This window comes from Geotrypetes seraphini, chromosome 19 (genome assembly GCF_902459505.1).
Source record: "Geotrypetes seraphini chromosome 19, aGeoSer1.1, whole genome shotgun sequence".
In the NCBI taxonomy this organism is placed as follows: Eukaryota; Metazoa; Chordata; class Amphibia; order Gymnophiona; family Dermophiidae; genus Geotrypetes; species Geotrypetes seraphini.
The window spans coordinates 40,081,110-40,100,813 of record NC_047102.1 but is presented as its reverse complement, the minus strand read 5'-3'; the positions used below and the strand labels follow the sequence as shown (position 1 = coordinate 40,100,813).

The 19,704-nt window shown below is 41.3% G+C and overlaps 1 protein-coding gene across 6 annotated transcripts in view; it reads right to left on the bottom strand.

Moving 5' to 3' along the window:
- KCNQ1 (potassium voltage-gated channel subfamily Q member 1) overlaps positions 1-19,704 on the bottom strand; it is a 705,822-nt gene that overhangs the window by 206,655 nt on the left and 479,463 nt on the right. For all 6 annotated transcript variants that reach the window (XM_033928567.1, XM_033928565.1, XM_033928566.1 and 3 more), the window contains 3 exons: positions 17,909-18,003; positions 9,629-9,675; positions 2,055-2,116 (listed from right to left, as the gene is read on the bottom strand). In XM_033928567.1, the coding sequence (XP_033784458.1) occupies positions 2,055-2,116; positions 9,629-9,675; positions 17,909-18,003 (204 nt within the window). The remainder of the gene's footprint in view (positions 1-2,054; positions 2,117-9,628; positions 9,676-17,908; positions 18,004-19,704) is intronic.

Here is a 19,704-nt window from a genome sequence, read left to right as displayed (position 1 = left end):
CTCACATAAGGGTGCAATAAAGCCATTTTTTGCCACAGTTTAGTAAAGGACCTCCTAAGTCACAATTTCAGAAGACATTTACAGATTCTGACTAGAACAAACCACGCTACAGTAAAATACGATATTTATACAGTCCACACACATATTGATTTCTGATTATATGGTCCAAGAATTGTAGCAGTGCAGCTCTAATTTCTGAGAAACAGTTTACATTATCAAGTTCACTGTCCAACCTTGATGGCATCCAAAACTTCTCATTACACTGTGCACTACAGAAGAATAATTTTTTTGGCTACAAACTGCTTACAATGAAAGAAGTATATTTCAGATAAGATCCAAAATGCATCATAAATAATACATGGAAAAATATAGAAAATAAATGGCCAGGGTTGGATAAATGATGACTCTGCCCCATCTGCTCTGGTACTGCCAGAATGCTGGGGGCAGTCAGTGCTGCTGAAACACAGCAGATAGTAGATGAAATCGCTTTGAATGCTGACCTCATAATTAATAAAGATGGGATCAGCCATTCAGGGATGAATCTATAAATTTTCTTAACTCTCTGAATGTCTTTTCATTCAAGAAACATCGAGAGCAGAAAAAAACTCTATTGGATAGTTGAAAGAGTCAAAGGGTAATGATTAAAGTGAAGTCTGGCCTTATAATATCAGGGAACCTGAAAACAGTTAAGATTTTAATCTACCTTGAAGGAAGGAATTAGATCATGTAGACACATGCAGTGTATACCATGAACAAAATAACTACCGTATTTTTCGCTCCATAAGATGCACTTTTCCCCCCCAAAAAAGTGGGCAGAAATAAGAGTGCATCTTATAAAGTGAATATAAAAAAAAAAAAACAAAAAACCCCCGGTGGTACCTTTAAATGTTGGAGGTCGGTGGACGGCTGCCTGCTGCTTATCTGTGCCCACGGCGCACAAGCGCACTAATGCCTGGGCTCGGACACTTCCCTAATTGGGCCAGTCACTGGTGCCTGCTGATTACCGGCATGTTGGGGCCCGCGGTGCACAAACATGCTGCTGTGTGGGAGGGCACCACTTCTGAATGGCTGCCTCAGTAGAACTGAGCAGTCATTCAGAAGTAGCGCCTGCCCACGCAACAGCACGCTTGTGCGCCGCTGGCCCTGATGTGCCGGTAATCAGCAGGCAGCAGCCCTGCGAAGCACCAGCGACCGGCCCAATTAGGGAAGTGTCCGAGCTCAGGCATTAGTGCGCTTGTGCGCCACGGGCCCCGACAAGCAGCAGGCAGCCGTCCACCAACCTCCAACATTTAAAGGTACCGCAGGAGTGGGGGGGGGGAGGGGGCTGGGATGGAATTTAACGGTGCTGGGGGGCTGGGATTGAATTTAACGGTGCTGAGGAGGTATATAAAAATGTTGATTGATTAGAGGTGGGGGGGTGCTGGGATGGAATTTATAGGTGCTGGGGAGGTATATAAAAATGTTGATTGATTAGAGGTGGGGAGGTGCTGGGATGGAATTTGGTTCAGAATGTTTTTTTTTTCTTGTTTTCCTTCTCTAAATCTGGGGTGCGTCTTATGGTGAGGAGCGTCTTATGGAGCGAAAAATACGGTAGATCTAAAAACACTACATAACATTGCACCACATTCTAGCCAGCCTCAATACAACCCCTCCATACATTTCTTTTCAAAAGTTTCAACTTCAACTTCTCCCTCTCCCCATCCCACAACTCACTCACCAGCTTTGAAAACTGAAAAAATCTGATGTCACTCCAAAGATGCAAAATTTGATGCAGCTAGATCCAGCCATTCCAAAAGTATAAGGAGAAGGAGAGGAGACACACAAAGACCCAAAGGAAACCAGAAAAACTTTTCGCTACTTGATAAATAGAGGGGACACCACTAATTTGCATTTTTCCTCAAAGAATCAATTTAGCTTGCAGGGTTGCACTGTGAACATGATTCCTGATCACTGAAAAAAGAAATCACATTTCACCATTTTCTAATGCACTTCTTTCCTGAAGGCAGTGAGACATTGTTCAGCCAAGCATAGAGTATGGCTTAGATTGATCTTACCTTCTCTTCTACTCGGTTTAATCTGGAACCAATTGTGTTAGATCCCCGATCCTTGGCTTTATCTGTGAATGAGAAGTTGGTATAATTAAATAGAGAAATATCACAACAATCCTAATGTAAATCAATTACAGGCATTAACAAGCTACTCACCATTCAAACTATAAAAGCAGAGGAAAAAGCCTCAGAACCCCACCACCTCCCTATTTGTTTATGGGTAGGTGGCCACAGGGGTGATCACTGGCATTAAAAACTTCTTTTGCCAATAATTTAAGGGTGGCTTAATGCAAAATTCAACTTTCAATAATCATATTTCAAAATTTAAAGTGCTTATCTGTTGTTGGGAGGTTCAATTACACAGATGTCAGTCAGCATTTCCAGATGCATTGGGGTATAAAGATAAAAAAATATCCACCCTGTTTTCAGCGCATCAAAAATGATGTCAACCCTCCTCACAATTAAATAGAGAAACACTGAAAATCTAAGTAATGCAGAGGGAACATTCCTTCTGTTTGGCGGAGGCTATTTCACTATCACATTTTCAATAGCGAGGGACAAGCAAGATCCATGGGGCTCCAAGGAACCTGCCTGTCCCTTGTCCAACTCAAATTGATTCATTTCGGTGAATAGATTTAAAATGATTTGTTGTCCGAAAAAATCTGATTCAGCGACTAATACCCCCCTTCCAGTGAGACCTAAAGCAGCAGCGGCAGTGGATGGTCAGCAGCTCATAGTCTGCCCCACTGGGACCTTCCTTCTGCTGAAGCTGAAGGACACAGTTTTTGACAGAAAGCCTTCTTCATGAACGACTCAGTCATAGCAAAGTTCAAAACTAGCCTTACACCTGAGCCAACTCCTTACCACCTGAAGAGTCAGTCAGTCAATGCATCATCAACCAAATGCAGATCATTAAGTTCCACAAGCTTAGAGAATGACACAGTGACAGAATTTGTCACCATCCCTTGTCATTCTTTAGCATCTATCTCATCCTCAGTCCTACACCAGCATTCTTCAATGCAAGGCTTGAGGGTCAGTGGCTGTGTTCATTCATACTGTGATTCTTCCCTCTCTCCTTAAAGAATGACATAGGGATGGTCTCCTGCGATTAACAGTGGGGATAGGGACAGGGACAAATTTTGTCACCGTGTCATTCTCTATATAGAGGTGAAACCAGAAGCCCATAGTGCCAGTGACTGCAAACTGAACAATGTTGTTGACAACACATTTCAACTTAAGAACAGGTATCACTCTCTGGATATGTTGGGGCAAAATGATTACAATGAAAAGCACAGATCCTTCTACTCCCAATCCCCTAAAGTGAAACACAAGTAAACCATAGGCTATGAAAGTGGTTCTCAACCCAATACTCAGGGCACAAACAGCCAGTTGGCTTTTCAAGGATATCGACAAGAAATGTGCATGAGAGAAATTTGCATACCAAGGAGATAATACAGTATATTTGCATATATATCTCATGCATATCATTATGAATATCCTGAAAGTCCACCTGGCCAGGTGTTCCCTGAGGACTGGGTGAGAAGCAATATCCACCATTATTAACATGGCCATTTGCCCCCCACCTTCTAACAGCAAATGCAACTTATTCAATCCTGAAACCAAAAGTTTCAGTTCCAAGGTCCTTCATAAAACTACTCTGACATTCACTTAATATCTTATATTTATCTAAAATCAACCATCAGCTTCTTTATCACTTTACCCACTAACAGCAGATTCAATACCAGTTGGAAGCACACAGGATTAATGGGATCGAGGGAAAAGCGCTCAAGAATTGGCCAAATCAGTACCTGCTCAAGCAACCTCAGCCCCTGTCCTGAAGCCAATAGGAATTTACAATCTCAGAAAAAATTGCATTGATACCATCCCGATGCAGCAGAAAATGAGTGGAGCAGCTGCCTCAGCAGCCTGAGGTTACGAGTTTGATTCCCACTGCATCTCCTTGTGACTCTGGGCAAATCACTGAACACTTCATCGCCCCAGGTACAAAATAAGTACCTGTCTAAAATATGTAAACCGCTTTGATTGTAACCACACAGAAAAAAAGGGGCATTTATACCAAGGTGCTACTGGGCAAGTAGGTGTGGAGTTGATGCAGATCAGTGTAGATCAGTGGTCTCAAACTCAAACCCTTTGCAGGGCCACATTTTGGATTTGTAGGTACATGGAGGGCCTCAGAAAAAATAGTTAATGTCTTATTAAAGAAATGACAATTTTATATGAGGTAAAACTCTTTATAGTTTCTAAATCTTTCCTTCTGGCTAAGTCTTAATAATAATATTGTCATTTATAGCTGAAGAGACAGATGACTGTTTTATTTTACTTTTGTGATTATGATAAACATACCGAGGGCCTCGAGACCACTGGTGTAGACTGAGTTAGGCCCCAGTATTTTAGGCCAAGAAAACTCTGACTTAATATACCAGTGCCACTAAGTGTGATTCTATAAATAGTGCCTAACTTTGACATGTGGTAAGTGCTTCTTTTCTAGGCGCTGTTTATAGAATCTGGCTCTAAATACAATAGACTGTCAGTTAACTGGCACCCATGGGGATTGATAGATGCCGGATAAATGTAGTTTCTGGTTGCTTGAGAGTTACTATAAAAATAGGCCTAACTAGTATTATACCCCATACTATGCCATACCATAAACTGATCCAGAGAAACTACAAGACATGTGGTAGGCAAAGCAGGTGTGGTATGCCAAATTTACACTTAAATTTCCACCAGAAATTGATTTTATTTTCATTTTAATTTAAAGTATTATAGTATTTCTTCGATTTTTTTTTCTGGTTAATTGAGTTACGGTTAACAGAGAGTCTACTGTACATACAGGGTGGATGTGCATAAGTTTAGGTGAATATACCTCAGGAAATTTTAGAAGAGGCCATTTCTGTGTGTAAAATGTGGTTTTTATACGAAGAAATGCCATTTAAAATGAAGCCACTCTTCTATTAAACTGTGCTAACCGTTTTTAGCGCACAGAGCTGTGCTGAATGGCCCGCGCTGCTCCCAACGCTCATAGGAACTCTATGAGCAGCGCAGCTCTGTGCGCTAAAAACGGTTAGCACAGTTTAATAGAAGAGGCCCTAAAAGTACATACATTTCATTTTAAAGTTAGATAAATGAATTTAGTAAGTTGCTGACTGAAGCCAAGCATCTCTACAAAATTACTTTTCCTTATGTGTGGAGCACATATTTTGGCCTGTTGGAATGTAAGAAAACTGGACATTTGGGACAGGTTCAAGCAAAAGTAAATAGTTTGCAAATGTGTTTGCTCAGACAGTTTTGAAAGAGCTTATATGTCCAAAGATAATTCTTGCACTTTGTGAAAAAGGAAAAACCTTATAAAATCAAAATCTTCTACAAAAAACGCTGCCAGGCTTTAAGATACTGTGCACAATATCACACACTCACAGCAGAGGCTTTCTATTTCTAGACACAAAACATAAGAATTAGCAGAGCAAGCCAGTCCGAAAGTCCATCAAGCCCAGTATCCAGATCAAAAATACCTGGCAGAATTCAAAAGTAGCCAGATTCCATGCAACCAACTAAAAGAGATAAGCAGTGGCTTTCCCTGGGTCTACTTTAATGTTTCATGGACTTTACTTCATAAGAACTTAAGAATTGCCGCTGCAGACCAGTGGTCCACTCCCGCGGCGGCCCCTAGGTCAAAGACCAGTGCCGTAACTGAGACTAGCCCTACCAGCGCACGTTCTTGTTCAGCAGGAACTTGTCTAACTTCGTCTTGAATCCCTGGAGGGTGTTTTCCCCTATAACAGCCTCCGGGGGAGCGTTCCAGTTTTCCACCACTCTCTGGGTGAAGAAGAACTTCCTTACGTTTGTACGGAATCTATCCCCTTTTAACTTTTAGAGAGTGCCCTCTCGTTCTTCCTATCTTGGAGAGGGTGAATAACCTCTCATTACCTACTAAGTCTATTCCCTTCATTATCCTGAACGTTTCAATCATGCCCCCTCTCAGTCTCCTCTTTTCAAGGGAGAAGAGGCCCAATTTCTCTAATCTCTCGCTGTACGGCAATTCCTCCAGCCCCTTAACCATTTTAGTCGCTCTTCTCTGGACCCTGCCAAGAAATTTTAAACCCAGCTGTGTTGCTTTTACCACATCCTCTAGCACTGAGTTCCAGAGCATAAATATGCAGAGCGAAAAACATTTTTTAATTTGTTTTGAAATGGTATGGTGGCTGTGTTAGTCCACTTTCCAAGGTAGTATAAAGAATTGTTTTAAAAAAAGGAAATAAGGTGATACTTTTTTATTGGACTAAATGCATTTTGTGATGAGTTTTTGAAGGTAACCCTTCATTTTCAGATTAGAAATAAGCAAATGTAAACAAATATCAATGTATATAAGGAAAACATGGAAGCATTTCAGGGATAGGAAGAGGGAGGGGTGGGCGGGAGACAGAAAGGTGGCAGAGCAGTTTTAAATGTCTTTAGAGTGGGCTCTGTAGAGATCTGGGCTTTCTTTCCCATTATAAAGACATTTAAAACTGCTCTGCCACCTTTCTGTCTCCTGCCCACCCACCCACCCACCCCTCCCTCTTCCTATCCCTGAAATGCTTCCATGTTTTCCTTATATACACTGATATTTGTCTACATTTGCTTATTTCTAATCTGAAAACGAAGTGTTACCTTCGAAAGTTCATCTGAATATGCACTGAGTTAGTCCAATAAAAAAAGGTATCACCTTATTTCTTTTGTTTTGTTTCTTTATACTACCTTAATTTGTTTTTGAATTATCATAATCTAACTTCATGGCATATCCCTAGTCTTTGTACTTTTTGGAAGACTAAACCATCATTTTGTATTTACCCGTACTCCATTTAGGAGTTTTTAGACCTCTTATCATATCTCTCCACAACCTCTTTAACCTCTCCTAATTTCTCCACATCTTTTTTGAGAGATGTGTTGACCAGAACTGCATGGAATGCTGAAAGTGCATTTGCACCATGGAACAATACAGAGAAATTCCACTCCCATATTCAGCATTATTTGACCGGCCAGGAATGGCTTTTGGCCGGTTAAATATCATTCGGCTGCCTAATCGCTAATATTCAGCGGGAGATAACCAGCTATCTCCCCCTGAATATTCCAGCTAGCAATTAGTTAGCTATATTTCACAACTTAGCTGACTAGCCGTGAAGATTTAGAGGCTGACTGGCTAAATTTAACGCCTAAGATATGCCGCTTAAATAGCTCGTTTGTCTTTGGTTGCTAAAAAGATAGCTGGTTAGTGATGAATATTGCATAGTTGGCTAACTTTTTAGTGGCCAAACCCCCCCTCCCCCCAGATATCTAATACTAGTCACCTGATGACCTGACCAACTGAATAGGCTCAGCGCCAACTGCAGGAATTAGCCAGCCTCTCTTTCGTGGTTTGAATAGTGGCCCCTTTGGGGCAAATTCTATAAACGGTGTTCCCGATTGTAGGTGGCGGTAGGCGTTCTACAGCCGTCTAACCAGCCAATCGGAATGCACATTAAAAAAAACCCAACATCCCCGAGGTAGGCATTTTCATGAGCCTAGGGCGGTGTGTAGGACAGCTTAAGCTCACCCAAGGATAGGTATGGGTGTGGTTTCACCTAGAAGAGGCCTTATGTGAGCTTAAGTCAAGTTTCAAGTTTCAATCGCTTACTCAAATTTCTAAGCGATGTACATATCTTTAAATTTACAAATAATACAGGGGACAACAATAAACAGATAGACACTAAACAAACATAACAAATTATTGATTAGCAGTATAAACAATAAAAACGAAGGGAAAGAATAGGTAGAGAAATACAAATTGCTGATAGAAAAGAAAACAATTATGGTAAAAAACAGTAGGGGGTGGCCTTAAGCATCTCCCTAGGACCTTGAGAGGCGTCTGAAATGTAGGCTGGCCTACATTTCAAATAGATGTGGCCACTGAGCCAAGTGTGGGAAAGGAATCTCCTTGCCATGATCAGTTTAGCAGCAGGGAACCCGTCCCCCGCATGAAGTCAACCTGCAGGTGGAATGCCCATTCCCTCCTGCTGGAACCACTGAAGCCCATTCCCAGAAGGAGTGCCCAATTCCTCCTGCCACCACCCCCTGAGACCTCCCCCAGCAGGAGGGATGTTCACTCCCTCCTGCTAGAACCCCTGAAGCCTCCCTCCTGAATGTCCCCAACAAGAGGAGTGCCCAATTATTTCTGCCACGATTCCACCCCACACTCCCTGACACCCCAAGATCCCCATGAGACTCCCCAAATGGCCAACACCCCCAAGATCCCCCTGACACCCCCTAAATGCACCCCATACCTTTATATGATGGCTGGCAAGAGGGATGCTCACACCCTCCTAAAATGGCGGGCCACACCCTCCACCACTGCAAAATGGCGGGCTCACACCCTCCACCACTGCAAAATGGCGGGCCATCCCCTTCCTGGTGCATTGGAAAGTAGGCCTAAGACTCCCAGAATGCACTGGGAAGAGGAAGGCCAGCCATTTTGCAGTGGCAGGCCTGCTGGCAGGAGGGTCTGGACATCCTTCTTGCCTGCCATCAGATAAAGGTACAGGGGTGTCAGGGGCATTCAGGGTTGTAAGGGGGAATTCATGGAATTGCAGAGGTGGAGTCGGGGAGTGTGGGGTGGAGTCTGGGAGTGTTTGTGGAGATTCGGAGGATGATGGGGCCAGCGGTAGGAGGCAGTGGGCATCTCTCGTGCCAGGGGATGTCTCGAGGGGTGGCAGCAGGAGGAATTGGACACTCCTCTTGCCATGGACATCTGGAGGGGGGGGGGGGCTTTGGGGTTTCAGCAGGAGGGAGTGGGCATCCCTCCTGCTGCCTGACTTCACGGGGGAGACATGTTCCCTGCTGTGGCTGCTAAACTGATTGTGGCAGGGAGATTCCCTTGCCAAAATTAGTTCAGCGGCAACATGGTTCTCTAACTGGTGCCTGTGACGTTGACACCGGTTAGAGAATCGGGGTGGTTATACAGGACGGCCATGTGCAATTCTCAAAAGCCTCTTAGGCGGATGCTGAGACCGGGCATCCTATATAGAATCAGGCCCTTTAAGTTTTGGTCTATTCTCTGTGGGTTTGTTTTTTAAAATTTGGGTACCAGCATACACTGAGTAGAAGATTTCAATTTACTGATCACAATGACATCTAGATCTCTTTCCTAAGTAGTGACTCTTAATATGGAACCTACTATCAAGTAGCTATAATTTAGGTCATTCTTCCCAATATACATCAGTGACTTTTGACTAGCTACAGATAAATATTTGTCAGTTTTTTTTTTTTTGTTTTTTTTTAAATTCTTTATTTATTTTGAATATATTATCAAGAATAAACTTCTTGTACAGAATATGATTAAGTCAACATAACATAAAACAAATGAAGTAACATTTATATAACAAAATTACTATTTACTCAATCAAAAATATTTGTCAGTTTTAAGAGACACATTCATAATTTTCTTATTGTCCGGCCAGAATGTATGCTCACTTCTACTGTAGCTATGGATAAATCAAATGCTTGGCAGACAATGTACATATTTAAAGAAAGAAGAGTGATAAAATTACCTGAGACAGCAAGGAAAAGGGATGGCTTCCCTAAAGAATGGTCCAGCCTATTAAAAAACAACCTCTTGTTAAAAACAGGATATGACATTTTCAAATCATCTGCTAAAAGTGGGCATATTTTTCACAATTTGCTATTGAATGTGATGCGTCTAACAGCAATTGGTGTACCAGCATTAGAAACAAAGATTTACAGTACGTATATCTATTAAAAAGGTATATCACCTGGCTTGGATTTGCCTTAGAACAGGGCTGCCCAAGTCCGATCCTCGAGATCTACTGGCAGGCCAGGTTTTCTACAATGGATATGCATGAGAGAGAGATATGCATGCCAAGAAGGCAAATCTCTCTCATGCATATTCATAGTGGATATCCTGAAAACCTGGCCTGCCAGTAGATCTCGAGGACCGGACTTGCTTTAGAGACATGCACATCAAAGGAGCGATGCCACCTCCTCCACCTCTGCTCTTTCCAGTCCTGCCAGTGTTAAATCTGGCCCTCGAAATGGAAGTTTATACAAAGTATTTGCAACCTTGTTGTATAGCATGATTTCTTGAAATTGGTTCCTCACCTGGCTTAATTTTTCAGATCACAGAAAGGTTCAAATTAACCAGTAAGGGGACATTTCCATGCCTGGACATTCCCCAATTATCCTTTATACAATTTGAGATACCACCAAATCTAAGTCATGCTAGCAAGGGAAGTTTGGGGAGTGTCTATTCTCTAGTGGCTTCTGAGTGGCCAGATTCTGCTATAGAACCCTACTGGCAACTGCATTGTGTTTGTAGAAGCTTTTGCGTAGTCTACAATCTTCTCAGAAACAACTGTTGGATACGCCTTCTTTTAGAAAAGTTAGATTGTTTATCTATAAAGAGGCAATGTTTCAGATCAAGGAGGTGGAATGAACTTCCTTTGGAATTACGTTTTCTGTTACGTTTGGTACATTTTCATAAAGAGCTAAAAGCCTTATTGTCCATTCAAGTTTATTGCACCTAAGTATTAGGTATATTGTTTGTGTTTTATTTTTGCTTTGCTGCATGTTATTTATGATTATATTAGCCATCTAAAGCAGTTGTAATTTGGGGATGATTTTCTGTATGTTTTATCTTGAGTGCTGTTTTAGTGTACATGTATTAATTATTTGTACCCCTCTTCAAACTGTGGGATAATGTGGGCTATAAATATTTTAATTATATAAATAAATTGGTGCGCCTTCTTATGCTGTGTGCAAATGGGTATGCCCAAATGCAGCATACACCCAATCCACACGCAATTTATGCCTGGATTTCCTTAGCATAAAGAGCTGCGCTTAAATGTTAATCATAGGAATGAGTGCTCCATGTGATTTTAGAAACTGTACCCAACTCTGAAGGCGATTTATAGAATTGTGGTAAGTGCCAACCTTTTCATCACCGTTTTTTTAAGGCAGCATATACAGAATTTGGGCCATAGTATTCTGTAAATGTAGCCATTATGCACATAGCGTACAGTGGAAAAGTGGCCTAGTGGTTAGAGCTGCTCCCTTAGCACCCTGGAGCTACAGATTCAATCCCAGCCCAGCTCCTTATGACCCTGGGCAAGTCACTTAACCTCCACTGCCCCAGGTACCATAGTTAGATTGTGAAAAGCACTTAGGCCAGGATTCTGTTAACTGGCACTGTTGTCGGTGACTGCTTGATTGTGTGTCAATCACGCGATGGCACCGGCTACCGAATCACGCCTCCAGCAAAGGCAGGCACTGGAAATGTAGGCCAGGATTTTCCAGGCCTACATTTCCAGCACCTATCTTTGATGTGAATCATGTCTCTTTAGGCAATTTGGGTCGCCTAACGCCACTTCCAGGGTTAGCCACGCCTATAGTGGCATTAGGTGGCCTAAAGGGCCTACAGAGGCAAGAACCAGTGCCAATTTTTTAGATGCTGATTGGCACCTTGAAACTCAGTTAAAAATGTCATTTAAACGGTGTGTTGTTTGTTTGTTTTTTATTTTTTTACTGAGCTTGGGCGCCTAAAAAATTTGGCGACAGAGAATCCAGCAGGCCTTAGAGTACCTGATCACCATTAGGATACCCTTAGGGAATATAAATAATAAATTAAATTATTCTTTTAATATAAATTTGTTAATTTTATTGTAAACTGCTTATTCTCTGAGATAGGCGGTATATAAAATAGAAATAAACTTGAAACTATGGTCAACCCATGCTCTTAACCTGTGGATGCCCCTCTTCTATTTATGAGCTAAGCAAGTTGAAGACGAACATTATAGAATAATGCTGTGCATATATCTGCTATTTACACATTCCCATGTGGATGGCACTATTCCGTAAATGGTGTCTTCAATTAGGCAACCAGTTATAGAATTCTGCATACATATCAACCAAACTCCCATCTTATGTCCCAAACATGCCCGTCTGTTCCGGAGGAAATGCATCTTCAAATACCCCCTGGTCGGAGCCTTCAACTAGAAAGTGCCAGACAAAGTACTGGAATAAAGCTGCCTCCTAACATCACATCCCTTGATGGACCTTTGAGCTTTAGAAAAGCAATAAAAACCTACCTCTTCACCTGGCTTCGACTGTTACTCCCAAACTACTGTATTCTTAATAGAGGTTCAACCGACTCTCCCTGTACATGCTTCAGGCTCCAAGTGTCTGCTAATCCAGAAAAACTGAACTACACACATCTATCCCACTGTAACCTACTGCCTTAGACTTCTGTTCCTTGTTGTTAATTGTTATGCGTCTTGCTTGTTGTTCTGAATGCAACCTTGTAACCTTTTCTGGGCTCCTTGGGGAGAATGAGATAGAAATTGAATTAAATAAATAAATAATTAAAAGCTCACAAATAACCATTGTAAAGAGTCTTTAAAAAATAAGGTTCAGGAACGATCACGAATGAGAGAAGAATTCAGTTTCGTAGCCCACTTGTGTCTTGGCTTCGCTCTACAGTGACCTAAAGAGGATGCCAGTTGGTATCAACTGCGATGGCATTTTTCCTTTAGTAATGCAGCTCCTGGATTGAAACTGACGATCAGCAGTTCATCCGAAGACCACCTGTGTGGCAAAAGCAGTCCTACTGATGCAGTACAAGAGTTTATCTTTAGGCCTTTGACACTGGTGCATTCCATCCCCAGAATTTACAGTGAAACTACATTTAAGTTAAGCAAGATTAGATAAAGAGTTAAATAATATTGTACAGATGTTCAAAGTTAAGAGCCTTCAACAAAGGCAGACAAAATCTTTATCAACAAAGTTACTCTGACACATGAGTCTTTATTGTACCATTCAAACACAGTGAGTCATTCTGATATATAACCTCCCCGAGTGGTACATTCATCTCTATTCACTCTGTTGAGACACCATAGGAGTTCTTTTACAAGCTGATATTGACTAGAAAATCAAATCTATATAATAATCAAATTCCATACTATATTGGGCAAAAATCTTACGAAATCTGTTCACGAACTACTGTAAAAGGTATCAAATGGGGAGAAAAGCCTCAGGGCACAGTCCGGGACTATGTGTGTCCTTTCAAACCTTAGTGTGCCTCTCCCTGGCAAACCTCCCCCCCCCCCCATTCAATGCATATAAACTTCAACTGATTGTAGAATGTCTATGAATTTCAAAATAGCTGTAATAGAGCGTAAACTTAGCTGAGATTTTGATTGCTCCCTTATTTATTCTCCTAGGGGAGCTCAGAACGGTTTCTATGAATTTATTCAAGTCCTCAAGCATTTTTTCCCTATCAGTCCCAGCGGGCTGACAATCTATCTAAAGCACCTGGGGCAATGGAGGGATTCAGTGACTTGCCCAGGGTCACAAGGAGCAGCTTTAACCACTACGCCACACTCTCCCTTCAAGCATCAGAAATGCAGATCCCCTTTTGGCATGGAGAACTCTTTGATTCCTATAACGGGGTATGTATGATGAGGAGGAACATAGTCCCAGACTGTGCCCTGAGGCTTTGGCCCCATTTGACTCTTTTTGCATTTGATTATTATAGAAGTCTTTTATAAGCACCGTCACATATAAAAAAGCAGCTTTTATGCACTGGCTATATATGTGGCTGCTACACTAGGGGCCAGATTCACTAAACTCCCCTACCGATCCAATCCGGGTCCGATCCATGACATGTTCTCATGCAAATGGGACAATTGGAATCACAGCTCAGATGGCTGTCGATGGTCTGTGCATGCTTACAGAGCAGTGACTTTTAAAAAAAAAATGTATTCTTATTATACTTATTCTTTGCAAGCTTGTGGTTTTAACCCACTTTAAACCTGCGGCTTAAAACTATGGGCTCACACTGCAGGAAGGCAAGGGGAGTCGGGGCAGAAGCAGGGTGGCGAGTCGGGGCATGATGTGAACCCCAGCAGTCACTTGTTTCTTGATCGGCCAGCCCAGTTCCAGTTTTCTGTTAGTGAATCACTACTACCTGCCTACTTTACATGCTGTTTCCCCTCATTTGCATGCACAGATCTGAGGATGAATGGCCACGAGGGTCACAATCACGATCGGTGTCCTTAGTGAATCTAGCCTTGTAAGTACATTTTATGGGCATGTGGTTTGGTGGTTTTAATAAACAAATAAACTACACATTGAGACAAAAATTTCTGTGTCGGCCTTTACACCTGCTCCAAGGCACACCAAGTGCCAGCTTGAAGGGGCAGATTCACAGGCTTAAAAGTCCCCTTCCCCCCCAACAGCATGGATAACATCCTCGCTTAACACCCCCCCTCCCTTCACTGAAGAAAACCCCATCTGCTGACCTTCTAGGTTGTACAAGGGATGTCCCTGGTGTCTAATGGAACAATCATCAGTTCCTCCTGACCCTTCTTGTGCTGGGATCAAATTAGAAGCAGCTAATAAGTGGAGGATGCTTATTAATTTTGTCAGGGTGCAGGAATTGGGGGGGAGGGGAGATGCTGTAGCGAGCAACAATTTTAAGAGGCTGCATACTCGTATGTGGAGATTTGGGAAGAGCAGGACACTCTTCTCCACAAACCTGCCAACTGACACACAAACTCCTGCACATCAGAGTATTTCACAAAAGGTTCTGTGCTTGGTTGTGTCTTTCGTAAGGGCACAGATTGGATTCTCAATTACCATTGCAACATTCTATGTAAAATGAGCCTTCACATCCATGAGTATCATTAACAATACACAGACATTTTTTTCTGAAAACTCTGTGATGCAACTAATTTTGGTTGTATGCACATCTTCGTAATGGAAGACTAGTTAAAAGCCAGGCACTGCTTCTTTAGAGGGTGAAAGACATGACTGTGTATAACAGCTAATAAAACTGTAAGTAATTTAAAAACATTTCTCTTTAAAGATGCTTTTGGTAATTAACGAAACTCTCTGCAACTCAGATTATTTTTATTGTACTATATTATATTGTCTTTCTGTTACTCATTTTGTATTTTTCCCTTTTTGTTCTATTTTTCTATATTGATTTTGTATTTCATCTCCCCCCCTTCCTTGTGTATATAAGTTTGTAAAGTTAAATTTTTAATTTCGATTGTCATTATGTTTTGCTCTGTTATGTATTGTTTCCCATAAATTGTAATTTTAATTTGTTCATCACTTAGAAATATGATTAAGCGATTAATCAAAACAATTATTAAACTTGAAAAAAAAAAATCTTGTCCTTGTAGAAACATAATTATGGGTAATTCTATGAAGTGGGCAACAACATTTAGGTGCAAAGTAATCACGTAAATGACCAGAATAGTTTCAAGTTTATTTCTATTTCATATACCACCTATCTCAGAGTGTAAGCCAGGGTTGGGCAACTCTTGTCCTTGAGGGCCGGAGTCCAGTCGGGTTTTCAGGATTTTCCCAATGAATATGCATTGAAAGCAGTGCATGCAAATAGATCTCATGCATATTCATTGGGGAAATCCTGAAAACCCGACTGGACTCCGGCCCTCAAGGACCGGAGTTGCCCACCCCTGGTCTAAGCGGTTTACAATAAAATTTAACAAATTTATATTAAAAGGTTAAAAAAGACAGAGAATGAATAGACAACAGAGTAACAATACTGGATAGAAAAGGGAAGTAGGTTGAAAAGTTCCAATTTTTAAAAAAAGAGAGGGAAAGAAAAAAAAAAGGAAATAGGAAAGAACAATGAGGGAAATGGGGGGTAATAATTAAACTTTGAAAGCGTTTTTAAATAAACATGTCTTAAGATTTGATTTAAATTTAGAATACTGGCACCTACTTGTGTAAATGCCAATTTTCCAGCTAGGCGCTGTTTTATAAAAAAATGAAGGCATGTGGCTTGAAGGTGGGGCACAATTATTATACTATAATTTATGCACATCTTTCAGCAACATTTGATCAAGAGTTATAAGTTCATTTATGATGTTTAGGAGTGGTGATTACGTTTTCAGCTCCTGTTGAGCTTTTGCACAGAGAGTCCTGGTTTGGAGAGTTCTCTCAACGGTGTGTGGCTTACAAATCATGTATAATGAGTGAGAAGAATATGTGATAAAACTGAAGCTGAGAACAATCTAAAGCCCCTGATGACGCCGAAGGGCGAAACACAGATTTGTGTTGGGCATATCGATCAGTATACGGGAGAAGAATGGTGCATGAAGAATAACTGTATCAGGAAGAACTGAACCCACATAATGAAAGTTAATACAGCATTGAAGATTTTTATATTATATGGACAGTGGTGAATTTAGGGAATGAACTTTTAGTGTGTGTGTGTGTGTGGGGGGGGGGGGGGGTGGTTTCGGATAGGTTGTAAAGGTTTCAGATATATTTAATGGATATGATATACATGTATATGTGTTGTCTTAATGTATTTTAGAAAGTATGATGAAATAAAATTGTGAATAATTTATTTGTGCTAATAGTGAATATTTATACTAGTAGTAACTAATAATATAGCTCTTTTTGTTTATACATATTCATTGTGGATATCCTGAAGACCTGATCTGCCTGAGGCTCTCGAGGACCGGAATTGCCTACCCCTGTTCTAGATCATTCTCCCAAAGGAGCTCAGAACGGGTTACGAGGTTGATAAACATAATGTGTAGACAGACAGATTGTGAATTTACATGTGCACGGTAGTCTTAGGTCATCTAGGTTTGACATATACAGAGAGTCAAAGTTAGTATACAATCTGATCATTTTAGATGTCATTTATGGGAAGAGGTAGGGTTTTATTGTGTTACTATATCCACGCACATGGCAGTGTTCGTACGAGGAAAGGCTGAAAAATTTGCGGCTTTACTCACTCGAGGAATGTAGGAAGAGAGGAGACATGATCGAGACGTTTAAGTATATTACCGGCCGTATCGAGATGGAAGAAGAGATTCTCTTTCTCAAAGGACCCTCAGCCACAAGAGGGCATCCACTCAAACTCAGGGGCGGGAAATTTCATGGCGACACCAGGAAATATTTTTTCACCAAGAGAGTGGTTGATCCTTGGAACGAGCTCCCGGTGCAGGTGATCGAGGCAAACAGCGTGCAAGAATTTAAGAGCAAATGGGATGCCCATGTGGGATCCCTTAGAGGGTTAAGCCAAGGGAACCTGTCACCAGGAGTGGGATCCCTAGGATAGTAGACTTGGGGGTGGGTCAGTAGAGTGGGCAGACCTGATGGGCTATGGCCCTTATCTGCCGTCATCTTCTATGTTTCTATATTCTAATCATGTGTGTAAATGTTAGTACTGTACCTTATTTATAGAATTGCTCCATTTATGGCCCCCTCCCACCCCTGTGGGTGCAAGTAAAAGCATGCACACTGTCATACTGCACGCCTGCTCTTTGCCTGCACCCATTTTGGGAAGAAGGGGGTGCATTTTCATACTGTTTTAACATATTTGCCTACAAAAAGATTTCAGAAAATTGTCCCATGTTTTTTCTGATGGCTGAATCAGAAAGGACATTTGGAGATGTTTTGATTTATCATAGAAGAAAAAAAAAAGATTGTTCTCAAAATGTAAAGGGTAACGAGGATGTGACTTGATATATTGCCTTTTCTATGGTTAGAATCAAAGCGGTTTACATATTTTGTACCTGGGGCAACGGAGGGTTTGCCCAAAGTCACAGGGAGTGGCTGGGGATTGAACCTGCAACCTCAAAGTGCTGAGGCAGCAGCTCTAACCACTGGGCTAAACCTCCATGAGTTTGGCCTATCTGAAATCTTCAGGTATAAAATAATTTGTTCAGTGCAAGTGTTGATAAGAAATAGCTGACAATCCATTTCTTCAGTCCTCTAATCCTACAAGCCACTGATTCAGAGCAAGCATCTCCAATAAGACTTCCTACCTCCTTTGCAGCTCCTTGATCCGCACCATCAAGTTAAGATGACCCTGTGAATACTGCTCGATAACATCTCGCACATCATATGGCTTCCTGGCTTGCTGAAACACAGAACAAAGAACTGCTAAGAGAGGAGCAGAAATACTTAAAGTTATAACACTGAACACAGTGACGTCTGATGAAACATTGCGGTTGGGTGCGCCAATCCACAATTGAACCAACTTTTTCAAAGGAGCTCTTGAGAGTGTCCTGTCCTTGAAGGCAAGTAGAAAGCTCAAAGAATATGGCTTGCTTTGTTAATTATTTTAGCTTTGGTCAGTCAATGTGTATGAATCAAGGACCTGAGCTATAATATCCACAAGCTGTTTTTTTCAAAAGTAGCCTCAGCCCCATCACTCCACCGCTTTGTTACTAAGGGTTTAACTCTCGGACGTTGTCTCAGCAGAAAAAAAGAAAAAAAAGCTAAGTACATTAGTATACTAAAGGATTAAATAATTATTTGAAAAGGAAAAAATTTTTTGAAAGTAAAACAAAATGTATTAAAATAGTAGCATAAGCAGCCAATGATGAGTTCTCATGTAATTCTTCCCGCAATGGCAGTGGAGTGGTGGGGCTGAGGCTACTTTTGAAAAAAACAGCTTGTGGATATTATAGCTCAGGTCCTTGATTCATACACCTTGAAGGCAAGTAGGCCATGGCTACCTGTAGTCTTCTAAGATCAATCCTCTGCATATGCATTTGGGATTGCTCATCTTCTAAGGATGAAGGACTACAGTTCTGGAATGTTCTGAATCTACAGGATATTTTAATCAAAATGCAAATTAGGTCTACAGAATATGGAGTGATCAAGTACGTATATGCAGCAGAAGGAAGGGGCTGTAAAATTTATCAAAGCAAATATGGTAAGTACAGCTATGCACTAAAACCACAGAAAGAACAATTAGTTCATCCTAAGAGAAAGTCATGTATTGGAGATGTGTGCTGATGGCTGAGCCCACTGCTTCTAATGCAAAAATTCTGAAAGTTTGAAACACACAGATGCATGCATACAAGGTTCTGTGCATTATGCACGTATCTGAGCAAAATCAAAGTGCCTGTACATATCTGTGAATGTGTTGGAATGTTACTGTGTAGGTAAATAGTGGCATTTTCTTTCTTTTCTTATTGAAAATTTTACAATATGAACAAGACATACATAACAGAATATAAAGCCGAAACAATTATACAACATGGTATAACGGTCACAGAATGAGCATGTCAGATCTAGCATATGAGAAGGAAAGAAATATACATGACATTACATATGATATTCGATAAAAGATGCTAGTATTAATGCACATTCCAGCACATGATGGCATTTAAAGGCCAAATGGCCCATCCACGATCTCCTCCTTTCCCTACAGGCTAAGGCTCTTTACACCTGCATTGTGAGTAATACTTAAATTAGTGCTCAGATCCACAACCTGTTTTATGTTCAAGTGCTGCCATCAGACCATCATAGCACCAACATGTCTGTACTGCCATAATCTAGATCATTTTTATATAGCAGAAATAGAAATAAACACGTTTACTTATCTACTGGTGGTGGTCATGAAACAGGCAGTCTTATGTGCAAAAGTGCCAGTGCAACCCAATAAAAAATTCACTTCACTTGAACTAGAGAATGACAAGGTGGATGTTACCTGCAGCTAGCCGTGAGTAGCCGCGGGTAACCTGCCAAAACGGTGGAGGGGAAGTGCTCACCGCAGGTATGGGGACTGGACCATCTACGCCCTGAGCCTTGTCCCCACAGTTAAGGGAGG